The sequence below is a fragment of the Saccopteryx bilineata genome, chromosome 7, assembly GCF_036850765.1.
Source record: "Saccopteryx bilineata isolate mSacBil1 chromosome 7, mSacBil1_pri_phased_curated, whole genome shotgun sequence".
Lineage (NCBI taxonomy): Eukaryota > Metazoa > Chordata > Mammalia > Chiroptera > Emballonuridae > Saccopteryx > Saccopteryx bilineata.
In genome coordinates this window covers 40,705,916-40,728,970 of record NC_089496.1, presented here as the reverse complement: position 1 = coordinate 40,728,970, position 23,055 = coordinate 40,705,916, and the positions used below count along the sequence as shown (strand labels likewise).

Below are 23,055 nucleotides of genomic sequence, written 5' to 3'. Positions count from 1 at the left end.
CTGGTTCCACAGTCATGGTGATTTATAAAGTAGGGAAGTAACTTTACTTTATAAAATTTATAAAGCAGAGTTACAGCAAGTTAAAGCATGTGATAATAATTACTTACCAAGTACTTTATGTTGGATTTTTGCTAAGTTTGGCAGAATAAATCTTTATAAAACAACTGACTATAGTTAAATCTATCTTTTTATTTATACTTTGGTTGCTCTGCTACCGCCCACCATGAAGGCTGGAACGCCCCCTAGTGGGCGGTAGGGACCAGGTTGACTCCCACTGGTCTAGTATTTTAAATCCTGCATTGTTGTTAAACTGGGTCTGGGTTCACACCCTGGACCACCCAGGGTGCAGAGTGGGCTCTGAGTTGGAGGGTCAGCTCTAACTGGGGAAGGGGAGACAGCTTGGGGCAGGAATGCTCCCCACCCGTGGGAGAGGTTTCTCTGGGGGCTGCACAGTGTCTGAGGGGAGGCAGGAGTATAGTTCAGAAAAGGGCTTCTTTATAATTGTTATACTTTTAAATACTAAAAAATGTGCTTTTTGGTTAATAAAACCACAGCAACTAAAGTTTGAGAGACCGGTTGGGAGGAGGTGGGTTAAAATTTCTTTGAAAGGGTGATCTAGAAGGGAGCTTTGTGGTATTCTGCACATTTTAGGTAAGTCGTGGGACAGCTGTTACAATGTTTTAATTGCCAACATTTTCAAACCAGAAGATCCTCAGTGAGAACCTCCAGATCACCAGGACCTCGGCCGGAGCTGAGTGATGCTGCTCGGGGCCCCCGGCCGCTGTCACCTGTCGCCCTCCGTGGGCTCTGCCTCTCCTCCCACCCTCTCGTCTCTAATCATTTCGTTTCTCCCAGGGTTCCTGCTCAGTCTCATCTGCCCCTGTAGGCTTCTCCGGCCCCCAGGGGTGCCACGGCCCCTACCAGAGAAACAGGCTGTGGTGTCTGAGAGGGCCGTGCGTCCTTGTGCGCTCGGGAATGTGCCTGGCAGCGGGCGGGCTCGCGGACGTCACCCCATCGATCCTTCCTCCGCCGCTCACAGCCTTCTCCCCTAGGGCAACACGTGCCATCAGTGTCGGCAGAAGACCATGGACACCAAGACGGTGTGTCGGAGCCAGAGCTGCGGCGGGGTGCGGGGGCAGTTCTGTGGGCCGTGCCTGCGCAACCGCTACGGGGAGGACGTGAGGTCAGCGCTGCTGGACCCGGTAGGAGCCGCGTGCACACTCGCCGTGAATCGTAAGGGTGACGGGAGCCTGCGGGCAGGGCTCCCGGGGTGACAGGGAGCCTGTGGGCGGGGCTCCCGGTGGTGACGGGAGCCTGCGGGCGGGGCTCCCGGGGTGACGGACGGGAGCCTGTGGGCGGGGCTCCCGGGGTGACGGACGGGAGCCTGCGGGCGGGGCTCCCGGGCCCCTGTCAGGGGCCAGTAGCTGCAGAGCTTTGTGCCGTCCTCACCGCCTCCTCTCTGCACCTGAAGTGCTAAGAGAAAGGAAGGACAGGGAGCAAGCTGACCAGTGGACAGGACAGGGGACAAGGCTGCAGTGGGTTTTCCAAGGTCAGCCGAGCTTGCTGACAGTGGTCTCACTCATCCCGGGGCTTTTCCTCCAGCGGCAGGAGTTGCCTGGGGTTTTCCTGGGCCGGGCCGGGGGTGTCACAGTGTAGGGTGCCTTCTGTGTGCCCTCCGAGCGCTCAGGCTCCACATCCGTTAATGCAGTTTATTTACATGGAGCTGTGAAGTAGGTTTGTAACCTCCCTATGCCTCCGTTCCTTCTGTAAAGTAATAGTCTCCTGGTTATTAGTAAGTATGACCTTGAACCTGGACATTCTGTGTTCATGACCTCTTACATAGCAGTAGATCTCTGTCCCCAGTTTGCAGGTGACATTAACCTGCCATTCGGGTTAAATGATTTAACCACAGTCCCACAAAGGGGAAGTGGAAAAACTAACATTCATCCCCAGGTCTCACCGATCTTAAGTTCTGAACAGGTGTCTACTAGTTTACGTTAGCTGGTCCTGGATAAAACCAACATTTTTCAGTGTTTCTGAGGGTATGATGTTGGGGCTTTTGATGTCTGTCAGAGGAAACAGATGAGATGGCCCTCGCCTTATGACGTGATTAAAGGCTGGGGGAGGGGTCAGCTGAACCAGGCCCGACCAGAGCCCGCAGCTGACGCTGGCCTTCCTGCGCTCATTTCTCTCCCAGGATTGGATGTGTCCTCCCTGCCGTGGGATCTGCAACTGCAGTTACTGTCGGAAGCGCGACGGCCGCTGTGCCACAGGGATCCTCATTCACCTGGCCAAGTTTTATGGTTATGACAACGTCAAGGAGTACCTGGAGAGGTAAGCCCCCCAGATCAGAGTGGAGGCTGCTGTCCGGGGTCCCCCAGATCAGAGTGGAGGCCGCCATCCTGGGCCCCCCGGATCAGAGCAGAGGACACCATCCTAGGTCCCCCAAATCAGAACGGAGGCCACTGTCCTGGGCCCCCAGATCAGAGTGGGGGCCGCTGTCCTGGGCCCCCCGGATCAGAGCGGAGGATACCATCCTAGGTCCCCCAGATCAGAATGGAGGCCGCCATCCTGGGCTCCCCAGATTAGAGTGGAGGATACCATCCTAGGTCCCCCAGATCAGAATGGAGGCCGCCATCCTGGGCCCCCCAGATCAGAGCGGAGGACGCCATCCTAGGTCCCCCAGATCAGAACGGAGGCCACTGTCCTGGGCCCCCAGATCAGAGCGGGGGCCGCCGTCCTGGGCCCCCCAGATCAGAATGGAGGCCGCCGTCCTGGGCCCCCCAGATCAGAGCGGAGGCTGCCGTCCTGGGCTCCCCAGATCAGAGCGGGGGCCGTCGTCCTGGGCCCCCCAGATCAGAGTGGAGGATACCATCCTAGGTCCCCCAGATCAGAATGGAGGCCGCCATCCTGGGCCCCCCAGATCAGAGCGGGGGCCACCGTCCTGGGCCCCCAGATCAGAGCGGGGGCCGTTGTCCTGGGCCCCCCAGATCAGAGTGGAGGATACCATCCTAGGTTCCCCAGATCAGAGCGGAGGCTGCCGTCCTGGGCCCCGCAAGGCAGCCCCTGTGGGTAGGGAGTGGCTGCCCCATTGCAGGCTGACTCACAAACTGCCTTGAATGGCACCCAGTCTGCTGCGCTTGCCTTGGAAAGGTTCAGGACTGCTCTTTATCCTTATTGGGAAATTCCCTCCGTGGCTCGGATTTTCAGCTTGGAACTGCCTGGATCTGACATTTCCCCCTGTGGGAAACACCTGGAATACAGGCAGTGCCTGGGTTACGAGTGAGAGAGGTTCTGTGGAGTAGCTCTTAAATGGGAACAGCTACATTTACCTATCTAGACCAGTGTTTGTCTTAACATAGTGTTTATCTTTACCTTGCTGTGTTATATACTTACACATCTTCAAACCTACAGAACCGGTCTCTTTTGTAACCGGGACTGACTGTACACAAGGTAGGCTGAGGGGCAGCCCTGACCCCCCTGGCAGAACGGAGAGGTTTGGGGATTTGTATTTAGGATGTGGCTGTCTCATTCTGGGGGTTGGGGAGATAAATTATGGTCCACAACACACTCTGGAAGCAGTTTCAGAGCAAGACCAGGCCTAGTGGGGGCCTGCCCGTGGCGTTCCCTGCTCCTGAAGCAGGAGTCAGGGCTGACAGCAGCAGGAGTCCCATTCTGGGCCTTGCACTCTCTGAGCTTTGGAGCCTAGCATGCGACTTGGTCTTTTCCTCAGCTTACAGAAGCAGCTGGTGGAAGACAATTGAGAGAAAGAAGAACCAGCCGACTGACCTCTGAGGACTCCAGGGAGACGTGCCCGGTGTACCGTTTGTGCCTAAGATTTCTTAGTTGTGTTTTTATACAGAAATCCTTCATAGATCAAAATACTTTGTTTTTTTAAGATTGTTTATATTGCTTACAAAGATTTCTTGGGAAGACAGGTAAGCACCTCGAGGGAATCAATGTAGGTGCATATATGCAGGACTGTTTGAATGGTTAAAATGATCTGCAGCTGATTAAAAAAGCACAGTTAAGGTTCCAGAGAAAACATTGTATCGGTAGCTCTTGCCTTTGACACTGTTTCTAGATGGTGCCTGGATTTTATTTTTGCCTCCCAAATGGTAATGGGAGGCCAAGTCTTAACAGGGGTTCCATAACCTTCGTTTTACCTTATCCTGACCATAGTTCAAACCCCATAGTTTAACCTGCTCTGAGTGATTGGAAATTTATACCGAAGAGCGTTCCCCTAAATTACAAAGTGCGATTAACGACAGAACTGGAGAGTACTAGAGGTTTATTATTTTTTATTAAAACTTGAATGCACAAAAAGTGGGCTGTCACGATGCCGACACTGGAGGCCTGGGGGGCGTCTGCCTCTTCATTCAGGATTCCCTAGGGCCAGGGGCTTCTCTATAGGAAAAGAATGTAAGAGCTAATTTTTAATTTAAAAAATTTTTTTTTGTTTAATATCTTATAAGAACTAAAATCCCACCTGTTGACCAGGAGACTTCGACCCACTGTATTTGAGGTTGTGAGCGTCGTGGTACTTTCTGGGTTGTGGGGTGGGTACTGGGGAAAGCTGAACATTAATGAACACATTCTGACCGGTTTTCCAGTATTTCTTTGTACGTTTGCCTCTGTGTCTTCCCCACTTTTAAAGGATGGTGTTTAGAAGTATTAACGCACAGTTACTTAAGAGGGACAGAAGCGGGAATATGTTTTGTAAAAGGCTCTCAGAATAAATTAACGTGTATGTGACCGAGGCAAGGACACAATGCAGAAGGCGCCCTGTGTCCCCGCCGGGGCCGGAGGCAGTGTCCGGGCGCCAGGGCCATCTACGCCTCCAGCAGCAGAGCCACGCCTGCCAGGACCCACTTGGCCGCCTTCTCTCTGCTCTTCAGCCTGAAGGTCCAGACGTAGTCGGGGCCCCTCCTTTTGGTCTTGTACACAGGGCACTCGTAGGTGTGTCTGCTGTCCAGCCTGTCCGCGGGTATGGCTCTGGCAAAGATGACCGGCATCCCCGAGGTCAGCTCCTTGAGGCGGGCTTCAGCGATGGTGCCCGTCTCCCTGTCCCATCTCGCACCTGCAGCAAAAACACACGGGTGGCCAGGGTGGGGCGGCTCTTGTAACTGCTGTAGACAATAAACGTCCCGGTTTTGTCAACGTTCCTGCTGGTCGGTGGCTTCCTTACTGAGCTGGCCCACGATGGAGGTGTGAGTGGGAGGCCACGTACACGCAGTAAAGCAGCCCATTGCTCCCGTGCTTCACACTGAACCTCTCATAGAGTCTGTATTCATCCAAGTTAGTGTACGTTCCTAATAATCCAGACACACTAAAGCAAACTAGTTTGCCCCGCCTTTTCAAAACTGGCCCTGGAGTGCATGTGGAGAGTGGGAGGGCTCCCGTCGACCACACACTCTTTCCCCTGCACCTCTGCTTACCGAGTCCAGCTACCTCATCTCCACTGCCTGCCCTGCCTCTAAACACTTGAACTTGTGGCCTGTGCTCTAGAATGAAAAAAAAGAGCATCTTGCATTTCTGAAAGTGTTCTCTGAGATAAGAGGCAGTCCCGCAGAACCAATTCCTGGCCAGGTAAAGTTGGAAAACTAAAGAGATTTACAGTGGACAGTGGCATCTTGAAGGCTTGGAGATGTCTCGCAATAAGTGAAAAGTAGAAAGATTTTGAATGGATTGCATTGAAAAGCACAATAATTTAAGTGGGAGCCATCACCCCAAATGCCTTAAAATTTGGCTCACGTTGGACATACATCCTGGCATTTAAAAAAGAGCAGGCAATGAGGTGAACACCCACTAACGTGAGTGAACGCCCAGACGCAGACCAGAGAGGGTCAGTACTAACTTGAAGCTGTGTAAGAAGCTCTGTAAAAAGGCTCCCTCACTGAGTGGCTGCGTGTACGCCCCGGGGCGTCTTACCTTCCAGGAACAGCCCGTGCAGATAGGCGCCTTCCCTCGGCGGGTGGCCATATTCTTCCTTGGTTTTCTTGGTTACATCAACTGCCAGGCACATTTTATCCAGTGGCCACTCATTTTTTCGGGCCGTGGTCTGCATGATTGCTTTGGGAGGAGAAGGGACAGGAATTGAATCGGGTGAAGTTGTGTGTAAGGGTCCCAGGAGCCACCAGCAAGCTGAGCATCTACCGCGGCATGCTCTGGCCCACACCGTGTTTTTGGTGTGCTTGCGTGTTTGCACGTGGCTGCGTCAGAGCAAGGTCCGCAGGACAACCTCGCGGCTTTGACTGGAGCCGCCCCGGCCATTTGGCCCTGTCGTGGCAGGATGGAGCTCTGGGCAGAAAATGTTTGCTAGCATGAACCACATCCCGTCTCCTTCCCTTGCACTGCCCTTCTGCCTGGAGGGTCATCTCTTGTCACCTCTCCTCCTCCTCAACGGCAAAGGTCTGGGGAGCCCGGCAGGGAGAGCCACACACAGGTGAAGGCAGGCGGGATTTCTGCGAGGGCGGTGGTTCTGTGAGCATTGGACCTTACCAGTTAAGAAGGACTGGGGGTTGAAGAAGCCAGAAAGCCACACCACGGCCGGAAGGGCGAGATCCTGTGTCCAAGTGTCCAGTTCTCGACATCGCAAGAGGAGGTTGTTAAACCTGGTAGGTAGAAGGTAGGAGAAAATAAGCTTGCTTTTTAGTTAATACAGAAGTTTCCCAAAGAGATTAGGTACATTCTGGGGAAGGGTGGAGGTAGAAAGGTACACACCACTGAGAACCAGCAAAATCGTTCCCCGATTTGCAGAATGTCCTGTCGTACAACTGCTATCAGGGACGAGAACACCAGGGAGTATGGGAAACTTGTCTCCATTCAACTGTTTAGATCCTACGCCTAGGTGGTGGCTGTTCACTGGAGGTCTGTGTATGGTCTGGGCTGACAGGTGCCCACGGGGAACAGGCTGAAGTGCAGGGTGCATGGGAAGACCACCCGTGTGTGTCTGGGGACAGGGAGGGGTGGCTGCTGTGACTGTTACTAGACCAGCGTTGCCAGGAAAGGCAGTGAGCATACTACAGAAGTCTTCCCACAGGCAGTGATTTCCTGAAAGCAGGAAAGGGGGTTGTAAAGTTATTTTATCCACTGTAAACCTGCGATGTAAGACTGCTGCTTTTACCCAGGTCCTCGCATCTTTTTAATTTTTTTATTTTTCTGAAGTTGGAAACGGGGAGGCAGTCAGACAGACTCCCGCATGCGCCCCACCGGGATCCACCTGGCATGTCCACCAGGGGGCGTTGCTCTGTTACAACCAGGGCCATTCTAGAGCCTGAGGCAGAGGCCACGGAGCTATCCCAATACCCGGGCCAACTTTGCTCCAGTGGAGCCTTGGCTGCGGGAGGGGAAGAGAGAGACAGAGAGGAAGGAGGGGGGGAGGGGGGGAGAAGCAGATGGGTGCTTCTCCTGTGTGCCCTGGCTGAGAATCGAACCCAGGACTCCCGCACGCCAGGCCGACGCTCTACCACTGAGCCAACCGGCCAGGGCCGGTCCTCGCATCTTAGCTGCACGGTCTGGCAGGGTAGGAAGTACCCGCAGTCTCCCTTGGAGGAGGCTGGCCCACAGAGGCTAAGCAAACGTGAACTTGGATAACAGGGAACGTGTGAAACCTGACATACAGGTTGAAGGACTTACAGACAGCGGGGGAATGGGAGCGGAGGACAGCCCAGCACAGAAGCCAGCGAAGCAGCTCTCGGGGGGGATGGACCCGTCCTGACAAGTCAGGGGGAACACAGAGACCCCGATGAACCTTTCTGTGTTGACTGCCAAGGCCAAGGAGCAGCTGGAAATAACTTCTGTCCCTGGCTTGGTGACATGTCCCTCGAGTCATACGCACATGCTGAGGACAGTCTGATTTACTGCACATCGGACTAGAAACTTTTCAAGGTTAGCCAGGTGATGAAACTGGCCACCGCCGGCTTTGAAAACGAGGGCACAGAGACTGCCGGTCAAGGTGGCGGAGCAGGTGAGCACTGCTTGCCACCCCCACGACCACATCAAAATTACATCCTGAGTATAGAGCCCCCTGAGCTCCTGTGACACAGGAGATGATGAAGCCGTATGGGAACTGGGAGGCGTGGCAGAGACGTGAGTTGGGCCGGTCCCACACCCACGTGTGGCAGTTAAGAATCAGAGGGGTCTGGCCCTGGCCGGTTGGCTTAGCGGTAGAGCGTCGGCCTGGCGTGCGGGGGACCCGGGTTTGATTCCCGGCCAGGGCACTTAGGAGAAGCGTCCATTTGCTTCTCCATACCCCCCTCCCCCTCCTTCCTCTCTGTCTTTCTCTTCCCCTCCTGCCCCAAGGCTCCATTGGAGCAAAGATGGCCCGGGCGCTGGGGATGGCTCCTTGGCCTCTGCCCCAGGCGCTAGAGTGGCTCTGGTTGCAGCAGAGCGACGCCCCAGAGGGGCAGAGCATCGCCCCCTGGTGGGCAGAGCGTCACCCCTGGTGGGCGTGCCGAGTGGATCCCGGTCGGGCACATGCGGGAGTCTGTCTGACTGTCTCTCCCCGTTTCCAGCTTCAGAAAAAAAAAAAAAAAAGGAATCAGAGGGGTCTGAGTGCTGGGAAGAGGCATCCTCACGACACCCTGCTGTGACAGTCTGGCATTCTGTCCAGGTGAGATGGAGGCCGCTGGAGTCCCAGGCGTTCTCAGAGGCCCCCGTGCACACTTACTTGCTGATGGGAGCCTTCGCTGTGAGCTCCAGCCCCACTGGGCAGCAGCTTGTAAGCGCAGGGACGGACCGGAGATGGCTAGCCATGGGCTAAGGGCTGGAGGGGCAGCTCGCTCCAGGACTCACGTGTCATCACCCCTCTGTGGAGACCCCCACACACACTCACACAGCCTGCAGGCTAACACAGCTCTTCTGAGACCTGCCTCCCCTCCCGCCCCCCCGAACTGGGAGCCCTGCCGAACCTCTTTCAGAGGATGAGCCACACAAGTCGCAGGCCCAGGCCTGAGCTGTGTACTTTCCTAAAATCTCTAACAGGCCCACAAACAAGTAGTGGCCAGCCTCTGCATGCCCTACATATCTTGCTAAGTGGCCCCAAGCCTGGCACTAGGGACAGCTGGCCTCATCCCACAGGGTGACCGCTCCCGGGTGCCTCAGTCGAAGCACAGGCAGCCGCCAACCTCAGATCACTCTGCAGCTCCTGTCAGGTGGCCCTGGGCCACAGAGGCGGCACATTCAAGTTGCCTCCCGTGGCCGTCGCAACTCCATGAGGGAATTCTATTACCCACATTTTTCAGATGATAAAATGAGAAATTAGGTCAGGTCTTTGGTCCAAGATCAAACAACTAGTAAGTAAGAGGCAGAATTTCAATCTTGCTCTGATCCTGAGTTTTAATTACTTTTGCTTTTGAAGCAACACTCTAAGGAAATCCGCATGAAACTGGTAGGGGTTTGTACACTTTTAACAAGTGCAGTCCCAAAGCCCAATCTTGGTAACTCTTACGGGCTGAACAAGGAACGAGCATGAGCAGAGAGGCCGGCGGGAGCCAGGGGAGCTTACCACTGGGCCAGGCCGTAGGTAGAGGCGTAAGCCAGTTTGCTCCAAGTGTCGGGAACCGTGTCGTAACTCAGTGCGGACTGCTGGGCTTCCACGGCAGGGGACAGTGTCAGCTCTCCCTGGCGTGGAGAGAGAAGGCCGCCTCGTGACTGTCTTCCACTGTGGGGGGAGCCTGCTCCAGCCCCCTTTCCGCTTACCTTCAAACCGAGGTCCAGCTGCTGAAGCGACGCCCGCATTTCCCGGAGGAGAGCATTCATCCTCTCGCATTCTTGGAAGCAGACAAGAACGTAGGGGCTTCTGTTGGGGTTTCTCTGCGTGATCTCCGCCATGTTGAACTCTGCTGGGAGTTTCTCCAAAATGTCATCCAGGACACTCCTAACCTTAAATCACGAACACAGTCACAAAATGTCACCCAGGACACTCCTAACCTTAAATCACGAACACAGTCACAAAATGTCACCCAGGACACTCCTAACCTTAAATCACGAGCACACAGTCAGCTCTTGTTTTATTTTTGGTCACAGTAGCTATATACATATATCTTGTTTTTTTTTAAGACCCAGAATATAGCACACAACTCCCAGAGGCGCTTGCTAATGCGTTGAAAAGATGCCTCCCCTTCTAGGAGGTGGGCAGAGTGGCCTTGCCAGCCCCCCCCAACCCCCATCAAAGCAGCCTGTGCCCTTTTTTTTTTTCTTCCTTTTTTCCTTGTATTTTTTCGAAGCTGGAAATGGGGAGGCAGTCAGATAGACTCCCGCATGCACCCGACCGGGATCCACCCGATACGCCCACCAGGGAACGATGCTCTGCCCATCCGGGGCGTCGCTCTGTCACGACCAGAGCCATTCTAGTGCCTGAGGCAGAGGCCACAGAGCCATCCCCAGCAGTCGGGCAAACTTTGCTCCAGTGGAGCCTTGGCTGCGGGAGGGGAAGAGAGAGAGGAAGGAGAGAGGGAGGGGTGGAGAAGCAGATGGGCACTTCTCCTGTGTGCCCTGGCCGGGAATTGAACCCGGGACTCCTGCACGCCAGGGCGATGCTCTACCACTGAGCCAACCTGCCAGGGCCAGCCTGCTCCCTTCTTTAGGTCTCATCAGGGAGGGGCTGCTGTTTGCTTGCAGGTCCTTTGCTGTTTGCATTGAAGGACTAGAAGAACTGTCAGCCACATTTCATTTACATGTGAAAATACAACAACAGGAAGTAGAACCCCAACACTTAGGTATTTTACGTTTCATAAAAAGTTCATTTAACTAGTCATCTGAAAAGTCATGCAAACCGAAGATGTCTGTAATCTTGAGTTAAATCTAGTGACTCTAGGGTGCTGCCTTCTGGGATACTCTAAAGTTTTGGGAGCGATTTGGTTGACATTTTCCACGAGGAAGCTTCTATCTTCCCTAATTGTTGCCCTAAAGAAATAAAAGATATATACTCTGGAGACATGGATGTGTCTGTCGCTCTCCAATGGGCATACTTATTCTAAGTTTTCCTGCGCTGTGGGAAACCAGCAAACACACTGGAGAAAGAACTGAGTGGTACTGCCCATCTCCAGCCCCAAACTGCTTACTTACCCTTGATCTCTCAGATGGCTGCCGCTGCTTCTGCCACCTGCCTGCCAGCTGCGTTAGCGCCCTGGCAGGTTCACAACGGCGGTAGATTGAAGCACAGTGTAGTAGAGCAGTTGGGTAAGAGGATGGCTTTTGGAGTTGGCTACAATTTGGTTTCTCTCACTGGCCCTTTCTAGCTGTTTGGCTTTGGGATGTTGCCCAAGCTGCTCTCTGAAATAGGGACCCTCTTGCTACTCAGCGCGCTCTTCGGTACCGGGTGCACACACTGGACGGACGCTTGTAGCTACAACCTGGGGTGTGGGGGCATCTTGACCTCGTTGACTTTTCTGCATTTTTGAGTTTAATGATCAGCTTCCTTGTTGGAAAGAATGAAATCCAGAAACTAGATGGAAACCCCATCCACTTCTGTGCTTCTGTTCACAACTAGAGCTTTTCCCAAATGGATGAGTTCTTACCTTGATCACTGTCTTCTTAAAAATCTAACATTCACATAGGGAAGATATTGTATAGTATATAGAACATAGCACCTTACAACAAATTCTATAGTTTCTAAATTCCAAACAGGTTTCTCAATAAATGGCCTTATTTCAAGAAATAATTGAAAGATCTTAAATGATACTGAAAGTTCCTAGAACCCTACTATAATTCGAGTTGATGCTTAGTGTGTGAATGTTACATTCTTTGCTCCAGCAGTTCCTCTTCTGAGTATGGGTATTATGAGTGGATACCTTTGGGAGTTAACTTTGTTGACAAAAGACGATACAAGAATGTTCATGGCTATGATACACATAATAGTGAAAAACTAGAAACCACCCCAGAGGTTCGTCCTCTAGAGGTTAAAGAAGTATATATTCATGTAACACAGTAGTGAAAAAAATGAACCACCGGTCTGCACACAGCCTGGAGGAATCCCACAGATATAATGCAGAACGGAAGGAGCCAAGCATTGATAAGTACATACCGCCTGGCTGCATATACCTGGAGTTCAAACATGGGCAAAGCTAGTCTATGGGGACAGGGGCCGGGAAAGCAAGGGCACCTCTGGGCTGGAGCGGGACGGGTACATTGACCAGTAAGGGGCGTGAGTATCCTGCAATACTGGGAACATTCTGTATTTTTATCTGGGTGGCCATATGGGTATACAGTATACAGAGGTACAAATCCACTGAGTTGTACCCCAAAGAATAGTGCATTTCGCTGAATATACATTATACCCCAAAAGCAAAGAAAAGCAAGAGACCCCTTACCTTGTCCTCTGTGGACTGCCCCAGCTCCTCACTGACCAGCGCGTTCCTGGGCTGCAGCTCCAGCAAAGCTCTGAAGAGGGCGTGGGACGTCACCGTCAGGAACTCTATTTCAGCGTTTGGGTGGAGGCCGTACAGCGCTGGGCTTTCTGGAGGAAGCCTCTCCTCTATGTACTGGTGGTAGCCTGAATAATCCAGATCGGGTGGGGCTGCAAAGCCCGGCGCCAGCACGAGTTCATCTTCAGTCTTCAACCACAAAGGGAAGGTCAGTTATTCCAAACTAAACGGGCATCTGTCTTGGCTTCCTAAACACTTGGGGAACTCTGGTGAGCAGTGCCAGCACCCTGCTGGGCAGGCAGCAGCTCTCTGAAATGTTGCCCAACCCCATTCGGAATTGATGGTTTGGTGCTGTGTGTGGTACCATGCTGAGCTCTGGGGAGGACTCCAGGGAACGCACCTGAAGCCCGTCCACCCCTAAGACGGCTTGGTCTGCAGTTTGCCTTGAGGCAACACACACACACACACACACACACACACACACACACACACACGGTCTGCAGTTTGCCTTGAGGCAACACACACACGGTCTGCAGTTTGCCTTGAGGCAACACACACACGGTCTGCAGTTTGCCTTGAGGCAACACACACACACACACACACACACACACACACACACCCCGAACAGCTGCTGAACTGTCCTGTTCTTTGGTCAACCTGTCACATGCTTCAAGTCCCTGATGCTCCTAAACACCCTCACTTTGCAGAGAGAAATGTTTCCTGCTCATGCTGTTTATATTATTAGGAACTTAATCCAAGACTTTAGCATCTGCTGGACATCTTTTTGTCTCAGAGAATCAATAGTTCTAAATAGACGGCTTTCCAAAAAAAAAAAAGAAAATCCAGACATGGCCAAGAAGGACAGGAAAAGATGCTCAACATTCATTCATCTTTAGGGAGATGCAAATCAAAACCACAGTGTGGTACACTCACTTCACACCATTTGTGCTGCAGGTGAAATTGGGGCTCAGGTTCAGTGAGGTGTCTAAAATCACAGCAAGTAGAAGAATTGAACTTGAACCTAAATTAGGCTTCTTTTTTACTTCAAAGCCCAGCCCCTGAATTGCTTCTATCATCAAAATAGTTTTAATAATAACAACTTGCAGGTGACTTACTTTCCAAATGTAGTTTACTATCCCTACTTGTTTGGCATTGCCAAGTACATACCGCACATGTGCGGATGGCATTAATACTAATTCCCTACCTTTGGCCAGAGACCCTCTGAGGCTCACTGCCCTCAGGGAACCCTCCCTGAGTGCAGACTCACCTATCCAACAAAGAACTCACCCATCCTAACAGGACAGCGGCACTGCCAGTATCCTGAGCAGCGTAACTTGAACCCCCACGTCACTAATGGCTGCTTTCTGAACACGGTGGGATGCAACCAAAGATACAAATCTCCAAGCCAGTTAACCAGCGTGAGAAGTGGCAAAAAGACGTCCAGCGCATGCTGAAGTCTTGGAATAAGTTCCTAATAATATTAACAGCATGAACAGGAGACACTTGCATGAGAACGAAGTGACTGGTTCTGCGGCCTGCCTCGCAGCCACCCAGTGCGTGACCTTCCCCTGTCAGCTGAGCAGGCACACTGTCCAGGGAGGGGCACACTTGCACATGACGCCTTTCTGTCCCGAAGACCTCACCAGACCTGCGCGGAAGGCCAGGTCCCTGGTTCCAAAGGGCTGACACACTCCGGGGACACCCTCGGGCTCTGTCGTCTGGATTCGTTTTACAGTTATTGGAATGGGAGTTCAGATTCGGGAAGGTTAACGGACTGTCTGGTTTGGCAGCGGTAATTTGCTCCTTGTCCTCAGGCCAGAGCCAGAGAGGAAAGAGTAGCGTGAGCTTCTCACTCTGCCCCTCACCTCCACCATCATTCCGAGAAATCAGCCTCTGTAAAGGTCATGCTCCACCACTGTTTATCCTTCCTGTCTCCATGGTAACCCACTCCCAGACCTCTTCTGAGCAGTGACTTCCAATTGTGTTAAATTGAAAGTTGTTTTTCTGACCTGTGAAGTTCTGTGCATTTAGAACTCAGGAAAGACCAGGAGACTCACTATCAACAGAAACACTTAAGTAATAATGGTCACATGGCCGGAACTATTCTCCCCCCTGCATTGTCCTCAAATTGTTTAACATATTAAATGCAGGAGAAAAAAAAATAACATCTCCCCAGTTGTCTAAATTTGTTTTCAATAGACCATGTTTTTTAATAGACAATTATATTCCCCCTCAAAGTGGACTCAAGGAAGGGTAACCAAAAACCATGTGATATATATATATATAATATATATATAATATATATATATATTTTTTTTTTACAGAGACTCAGAGAGAGGGATAGACAGGGACAGACAGACAGGAATGGAGAGATGAGAAGCATCAATCATTAGTTTTTTGTTGCACATTGCAACACTTTAATTGTTCATTGATTGCTTTCTCATACGTGCCTTGACCGCGGGCCTTCAGCAGACCGAGTAACCCCTTGCTTAAGCCAGCAAGCTTGGGCTCAAGCTGGTGAGCTTTTTGCTCAAACCAGATGAGCCCTCGCTCAAGCTAGCAACCTCGGGGTCTTGAACCTGGGTTTTCCGCATCCCAGTCTGATGCTCTATCCCCTGCGCCACCGCCCGGTCAGGCCCATGTGATATTTTTATGAGATGACGTCGTCGCAGAAATTATAAACAGGAGGTTGCTCAAACTATTTTTTAAAATGACACTGCTCTAAACATAGTGTTTTGTCCAGCTGGGAGTGGAGATGACATGGTGTAGAGCAGGGGTCCCCAAACTACGGCCTGCGGGCCACATGCGGCCCCCTGAGGCCATTTATCCGGCCCCCGCCACACTTCCGGAAGGGGCACCTGTTTCATTGGTGGTCAGTGAGAGGAGCATAGTTCCCATTGAAATACTGGTCAGTTTGTTGATTTAAATTTACTTGTTCTTTATTTTAAATATTGTATTTGTTCCTGTTTTGTTTTTTTACTTTAAAATAAGATATGTGCAGTGTGCATAGGGATTTGTTCATAGTTTTTTTTATAGTCCGGCCCTCCAATGGTCTGAGGGACAGTGAACTGGACCCCTGTGTAAAAATTTTGGGGACCCCTGGTGTAGATAGTGCCCTGGGTTTCCAAGAAATAACCAGGCAACGCCATGACCATGAACCTGGAAATCTTTTGAGGGACAGCCTGAGAAAAGTGTGGCCACCCCTGGCAGCTGCTTCAACGTGGGAAACAAGGACCAAGTGCTTTAGCCAGAAAGGCCAGCCCAGGTCCTGAACCACGTGGGTGTCTGGTCCACACAGACACGGGGTTGGGAGGAGGAGAACGGGCAGAGGGTACCTCGTACCCCTAAACCCCAGGACAGCGGCGCTCTTCCCGCTCCGCGCAGAGGGAAGGACTGGTTCTCAAATCCCCACTTTTCTTTGAGCATGTATTGAGTTAGAAGTTAGTGATTCACATTTAGAAGACTCCATGGTTTCTGTGGTGGAGAGAAAAACTATAGATTTCACTAACTTCAGAGTCTTCTAATAGAAATTCTTGGCCAGGGCTCTTGCTGTTGATAACTGAGTGACTTAAAGCAAATCACTGCGCCTCAGTCTTTCTGTCTGTGAAATGGGGCCATGTCAGTTCTGCACACCTCACACGGTTATTCCCGGGACCAGGGAGTCAGTGCATGTGAGAGGGCTTCCCCTGGGCAGTCATCACAATGCAGATTCTGACCCTACACGTCTGGGAGGCGGCCCACAGTACTGCATCTCCGCAGATGTCCGGCTCCCCTGAAGGTGGGCCAGAATGGACTCGCACAAAGCCAAGAATCCGCAGTAACATTTAAGAATTACCTACAGAATGCAATTTTAGAAATTCTTACCAGATTGTTTTCCTCAGTGAAATGAATTTTTTAAAAAAGTCTTACCAGCGATGGATTCATGAATTCCTCTAAGTACACCCGGCAGAGTCTGCGGTCCCAGGCGTCTGTGATGTGGCCCCCGTACATGATCTCACCGAAAAGGTACCGGAGGTCTTCCCATGGGACCTGGGGGAAATCACGCAAATGTTCACTTCTGGGCCCAGGGCGCCTGCCTCAGAGTGGTCCATGGGTGGCAGGCACACGCCTCTCCACAAGCCCCTTGAGCCCAGTAAGCCCCCAGACCTCCACCAACAGGAGACCTAAAAGTGGTTCAGGTTCCATAGCTCAGGGCTTAGAGCACCAGTCTTGTAAAAGCAGTTCAGAAATTGTCTAGGCTTCTGCATGGGCTTTCCTGAGAGAACCACATTCAGTGTTTAAATACATTCAGGGAAGATTTACTAGCAATGAGCTTTTTATGCAGTGTGTGTGTGTGTGTGTGTGTGTGTGTGTGAGAGAGAGAGAGAGACAGACAGACAGACAGACAGACAGGAAGGGAGATGAGAAGCATCAATTCTTTGTTGCAGCTCCTTAGTTGTTCATTGATTGATTTCTCATATGTGCCTTGACTGGGGGCCTATAGCAGAGCAAGTGACCCCTTGCTCAAGCCAGCGACCTTGGGTCCAAGCTGGTGAGCTTTGCTCAAACCAGATGAGACCATGCTCAAGCTGGCGACCTCAGGGTCTCGAACCTGGGTCCTCTGCATCCCAGTCTGACGCTCTGTCCACTGCGCCACCACCTGGTCAGGCTTTATGCAGATTTTACAGCAAACAGAATTGCCCCTACAACATGTTATGGAGGGAAAATTGACACATTCGAAATCTCATCCCAAAAATCACGAGAGGGTACTAATGGTTCACAGGGCTTGGGAGGACTGACATGTTTTCACGATCTGATTAAGGGAAAGAAAACAAATGTAATTTAAATCTGGGGTGTGTTTTGAATGCTGTCGATTTCTAAAAGTTCATGCAAACAAACCCCCTTGCCACAGATGTATTCGAGGGCTCGTTTTATGGCACGTCTGACCTACCTCACTGTGGAAGGCGTGTTAGCTAATGACTGTACCATGTTTTATTCAAGAAATCACTCTATCTCCTCTTTATTCGGCTTTGCAGGGTTTTAAGTCTCTCTCTGCCACCCTTTAGCTTCCTCTGGGTTTGCATAACATGCCAGTTTGTGATGAAGCCTTTCTAGACAGGAACCTTTCTACCCTCGGGGTCAATAGACCGCCTCCCAACAGCTCCAGTAAAAACTTAATTATAGCCTTCATTTGTTGCACGATGTGACAGAGCAAGTGAAATTGCTCCGACTAGTCCGATGTACTTGCTACAAGTTTCTGTGGATGTGAATAAATGAACCTCAAATGTGTCTTTCTTTTCAGCCAGTTTGATGTGACTGGAAAATAAAAGGGAAATGACTGCACCACGTGCTGTCTCTGAACCGCGTGCTCTCTCTCTGAACCGCGTGCTCTCTCTCTCTGAACCGCGTGCTCTCTCTCTGAACCGCGTGCTCTCTCTCTCTGAACCGCGTGCTCTCTCTCTCTGAACCGCGTGCTCTCTCTCTCTGAACCGCGTGCTCTCTCTCTGAACCGCGTGCTCTCTCTCTCTGAACCGAGTGCTCTCTCTCTCTGAACCGAGTGCTCTCTCTCTGAACCTCGTGCTCGCTCTCTCTGAACCGCGTGCTCGCTCTCTCTCTGAACCGCGTGCTCGCTCTCTCTCTGAACCGCGTGCTCGCTCTCTCTCTGAACCGCGTGCTCTCTCTCTCTGAACCGCGTGCTCTCTCTGAACCGCGTGCTCTCTCTCTGAACCGCGTGCTCTCTCTCTCTGAACCGCGTGCTCTCTCTGAACCGCGTGCTCTCTCTCTGAACCGCGTGCTCGCTCTCTCTCTGAACCGCGTGCTCTCTCTCTGAACCGCGTGCTCGCTCTCTCTCTCTGAACCGCGTGCTCGCTCTCTCTCTGAACCGCGTGCTCGCTCTCTCTCTGAACCGCGTGCTCTCTCTCTCTGAACCGCGTGCTCTCTCTCTGAACCGAGTGCTCTCTCTCTGAACCTCGTGCTCGCTTCTCTGAACCGCGTGCTCGCTCTCTCTCTGAACCGCGTGCTCGCTCTCTCTCTGAACCGCGTGCTCTCTCTCTCTGAACCGAGTGCTCTCTCTCTCTGAACCGCGTGCTCTCTCTCTCTGAACCGCGTGCTCTCTCTCTCTGAACCGCGTGCTCTCTCTCTGAACCGCGTGCTCTCTCTCTCTGAACCGCGTGCTCTCTCTCTCTGAACCGCGTGCTCTCTCTCTCTGAACCGCGTGCTCTCTCTCTGAACCGCGTGCTCTCTCTCTGAACCGCGTGCTCTCTCTGAACCGCGTGCTCTCTCTCTGAACGCGTGCTCTCTCTCTCTGAACCGCGTGCTCTCTCTCTCTGAACCGCGTGCTCTCTCTCTCTCTGAACTGCGTGCTCTCTCTGAACCGCGTGCTCTCTCTGAACCACTCCAGTGGACTCCCATCCGTAGAGCTGGGATGGGTGAAAAGCACAGACTTCTCAATTTTATTTCTCTTTCTGATTACATTTACTTCATGGCTGCTATACATCCGATGTGCGTCTCCCTCAAGATTTTAATCAGCTGGGGGGGGGGGAGGGACTGTCCTTTCATATCACCAATTCTCTTTCTCCAAATCCTGATCTGTTTTTTACAGATACCTTCATGAAAGGGCCATTCTGTACAACAAAACTGTGTGCACAGGTTAACGTCATTCACCAGTCCTCGTAACTTGCTTTGTGATGTGCAGCAAATGACTCAAGTCAAGACACCCTAGAGAGAAGCGAGTGTGTGAAAGCCTGAGGCGGTGCGGACCTGGGACCCCAGGGGTGTACGCGGCGTGACTGACAGGGCCGCCCGGTGCTGCCCAGTCTCAGGGTGTGAGCACTGGAGAAACGCATGCCCCCCCTTCTCCCCTTCATTTCTATCACAGTGTGTACAAGACGCAGCTGGAACAGCATGAACCGCTGGTCAGCCTCATGGGGCAGTTACGCATGAGTGAATAAAAGCTGTCCATTTCATTTTCTATGGGGAACTATCCCAATAATCAATTCTATGTGCAATCTTTAAAACTAAACATGCTAAGATCAACAGAAAATATTAGTTATTAGAAGGGTCAAAATATGCTCAAGGTACATATGCAGATTTTTAAATTTCATAGATAAAAAATAATAGATATGGACTGTTGATCCTCATGTATAATACTAAGGCCATTATTCTGAATACCACTTACTCAAAACATGTTTCTTGGGATAACATACCCATATTATGTTTCAAGTGTATATGTTCTGATAGCAGTCAAATCATCTTCAAAGCTTAAGAAAACTTTGATAACAAAAATTATAACAAGGAGCCCTGGCCGGTTGGCTCAGTGGTAGAGCATTGGCCCAGTGTGTGGATGTCCCAGGTTCGATTCCCGGGAAGGGCACACAGGAGAAGCACCCATCTGCTTCTCCACCCCTTCCCATCTCGCTTCTCTCTCTCCTCCTCCTCCTCCCCTCCTGCAGCCATGGCTCGATTAGAGTGAGTTGGCCCTGGGTGCTGAGGATGGCTCCATGGCCTCCGCCTCAGGCACTAAAAAATGGCTCTGGTTGCAACAGAGCAATGGCCTCAGATGGGCAGAGCATTGCTCCCGAGTGGGCATGCCGGGTAGATCCCTGTCAGGGTGCATGCGGGAGTCTGTCTCTGCCTCCCCTCCTTTCGCTAAATAAAATATACATATAAAACAAGGGTAACCAAAAGAACATGCAAAATGGATGGATTGTTTTTAAAGGTCCTTTGTAGACAGTGTGGCCTCGAGCATAACACCTGGTTGGTTTTGACAAATATATCTCAAGTTTAACTTAATGGGAAAAGTGTCCCCTCTGAGGACTACGCCAGAAAACCCTTACGAACGGCTCCATTTTGAAATCCAGTCATTGGGTTTACAAGAGTTGGCACAAATGTTCTTGATGAAGCATTGCCATCCCCATCTGTAAGAACACATTTTAGCTGCGAAATAAAATCATTCATCTACCTTTAACTTCAAATCAAGGGGAACATTACCGAGAAAGTCACAACAAGGTGGCATCCATAATACATAATAATGACATATGCAGGAAATGCACCATTATTTATACTGGTGACGCGCTGTAAATTGCTTCCATCATCACGACTAATTGTAGTGATTATTAATGCAGTGTTATGAACTGTCAGAATGGCGGTATGTAATTACATTTGTGCAAATGCTTCATTACCTGCCTAATGAATCTGGCATCTATGCCCATGTAAACCACTGTTTTTGTTAACATAATGAAGGACATTTTTTTATTTTATTTATTTATTTATTTATTTTTTGCGCGAAGCTGCTGATGTAGACCTGGTCTGACCTACCTTTCAAAGCTCGAGCATCCGCCGCTAGCAAACCTTTGATCTGGTTTATTTTCACACTTGGCAGAAGATACACACAGGGTGGCAGCCATTTCAAACAATAGCTTCCAAAGAGAAACTACGGTCCGTTTTGACGGAGCCCAAGGACTGGCGGATTCAGGCCACTCCTCGGAAGAGGGGATCTGGCACTTACGTTAGGGTTGGCCTCTAAGTGGTTGTAGAGGACGTTGGCGCAGATGGTGAGGTCCCCGAGACAGAAGGGATAGGGGCGGCTCCAGCCCCGCGGGCCGAACCTCCGTCTCCCGGCTACGCAGGCGTGGAAGAAACACAGAGCGAACAGGATGCTCTTAAACTCGTGCTCCTTGGAGCACATTTCGAGTGTATCCTGGGAGGAAAGAAAAACGGTTTCATTATCCAGCTGTATGGTGTCCGAGGGCAAGGGTCTGAGTCTTCAATAACCCTGTAGAGGCCGTTGAGGGAGATTTAGAATAGAGAGAACACACAGCTCTCCTACGAGAGCTTCGTAAGAGACTGGGTGGCGCTGGCCGGTCTGCTGATTTGAGAGGAACGCTTCTATTTTTGCCTTAGTTATTCTTCTAAGTTCACTAGAAAATGAGACGATTTGTTTTGACCAGTAGTAACGCTGCTGGACGTTATCTCCCCCTGCATAACCGTCCTTGTAAAAGCTGGATAACATAAGGACACCGTCTTAGTTTCATCACTGTAGCCAAATATTATTGAACCCCCAAATACCATCTGCCCCTGGTGTCCTAGTGATACAGACTTCCTGGGCACACGGCCACCCATTTCCCGGCCACCCCTGAAGCCAGATGCTGCACTACATAACCAAAGTCTTTGTGAACAGAATTTGAGCAGAAGTGACTGTGTCTAACTTAGCCCTTTACCTAAAGGTAAATTGCTGTGCCCTGGTCATTGCTCTTTTCCTTCTGCTGTGGGCGATGACAACTGGACACTGTGCAGCCACAGCGAGGGACAGCAGAGCACCCCTCAGCGCGGGGGTGTGGCTGATCCCACGGAACAGAGCTGCCAATTATATACGAGAGAAATCACCTTGTTTGAATCACTGTAATTTTGTGCTGACCCTTAACTAACACAGTCACCGCACGAATGTTTCCTTCCAGTGAACTGGAGGTCAGATTCACTGTTGGCATAATAGAATGGCATGTGGAAGGTTAAAAAAAAATAGATGCCCTGTAGACTAGATCAGTAAAAAATTTTTTTTAAAAAATGCAGAAGGAAAGTTGAGTCATGATATGGTCCTAGCACCAATAGCCATAAAATTAAAAGGAAAAAAAAAATCCATCTGATCTATGGATTAAAGGTCGTACTTTGCCCAACTGCAGACTTGGAAATTCTGTGAGGCGAACGAGAAAGATGGACGGCTACTCAGCCGAGGTTGGGCAGCAGCAGAAGGGAAGGCCAGATCTGCACCTCAGCTTCTTGCCTTGTCCTTTAAAATGGTCAAAGTACAGCTAGTCAATGTTTAAAACTGATCTGACAACTTGGGCCATCTGCAAAGAGACTTAGTATCCTTAGGGTGGGGTTTCACAGCTGGTTTTCCCGGGGACTTCTGGTAAAAATGGAAACCGAGACTAGATTTGTTCTCTGGTCCAGGACCAGAAGAGCTTTTTATCATAGCTCCTTCCTATATCCCTTTCATCAGAATCCAGGGCTGCCACCAAATACAGTTCTAGTATTGGCCGGGCCACATACAGTGTAGACCCAAATAAATCACTAGGCAATTTCTACATCACTTACGGGTTTAGAAACATAGCCTTAAAAATACCTTTTCTACAACTAAACATCAAATAAAAGTGCCTTCTGTTTACATAATCCACTGTGTGTTTTTTTTTTATATAGGCTTCAAATTACTCATTATTTAAGTAGTTAAGGTAGTCTTCAAAACTATATTCTAAGGTAGCTAATTATTATAATTTCTTCATAGTGCTGGTTTGGGCATGGCTCAGAAGAAGTACTAAAGTTAAATGCACACGCATGCACGCACGCACACACTCGTGCACACACACGTCAAGATTTTACATCACCCCTCTGAACAAGTTACACGAGTAGATGACAATTCCCCAGTCCTGTGAGAAGCGCTGACCGGAGTGGCAGACCCGGCTCCTTCTATCTTCCTACCTGATCGAAGCTGTAGAGAGCGGCATGTAAGTTGGCCAGCATTCCTGTGGGGGGCTCATTAGTGATCTTAATGGAATTTTCCAGGAGTCCCTGAGGGATGAGATGTTCACTCGGTGTAGCTGCAGTCTCGGCACTCATGAAAACCCTATAATCTCTGTGACTTTCTTGGCTGAATCTTTCAAGGAGTTTCTCCAAGGTTCCCAGCCACTTGGCTACCAAATGGACATTCTGAAAG

At 50.7% G+C, this 23,055-nt stretch overlaps 2 protein-coding genes across 7 annotated transcripts in view; one reads left to right on the top strand and one right to left on the bottom strand.

Moving 5' to 3' along the window:
- Window positions 1-4,693, top strand: part of CDCA7L (cell division cycle associated 7 like) — a 46,861-nt gene extending 42,168 nt beyond the window's left edge. For all 4 annotated transcript variants that reach the window (XM_066240546.1, XM_066240545.1, XM_066240543.1 and 1 more), the window contains 3 exons: window positions 1,053-1,202; window positions 2,198-2,334; window positions 3,734-4,693. In XM_066240546.1, coding sequence (XP_066096643.1) covers window positions 1,053-1,202; window positions 2,198-2,334; window positions 3,734-3,764 — 318 coding nt within the window. In that variant the 3' untranslated portion in view covers window positions 3,765-4,693. The remainder of the gene's footprint in view (window positions 1-1,052; window positions 1,203-2,197; window positions 2,335-3,733) is intronic.
- The window catches only part of DNAH11 (dynein axonemal heavy chain 11), a 286,917-nt gene continuing 268,307 nt past the window's right edge, over window positions 4,446-23,055 (bottom strand). For all 3 annotated transcript variants that reach the window (XM_066240541.1, XM_066240539.1, XM_066240540.1), the window contains 9 exons: window positions 22,821-23,048; window positions 20,854-21,045; window positions 16,278-16,397; window positions 12,315-12,557; window positions 9,703-9,885; window positions 9,509-9,624; window positions 6,502-6,614; window positions 5,932-6,072; window positions 4,446-5,080 (listed from right to left, as the gene is read on the bottom strand). In XM_066240541.1, coding sequence (XP_066096638.1) covers window positions 4,833-5,080; window positions 5,932-6,072; window positions 6,502-6,614; window positions 9,509-9,624; window positions 9,703-9,885; window positions 12,315-12,557; window positions 16,278-16,397; window positions 20,854-21,045; window positions 22,821-23,048 — 1,584 coding nt within the window. In that variant the 3' untranslated portion in view covers window positions 4,446-4,832. The remainder of the gene's footprint in view (window positions 5,081-5,931; window positions 6,073-6,501; window positions 6,615-9,508; window positions 9,625-9,702; window positions 9,886-12,314; window positions 12,558-16,277; window positions 16,398-20,853; window positions 21,046-22,820; window positions 23,049-23,055) is intronic.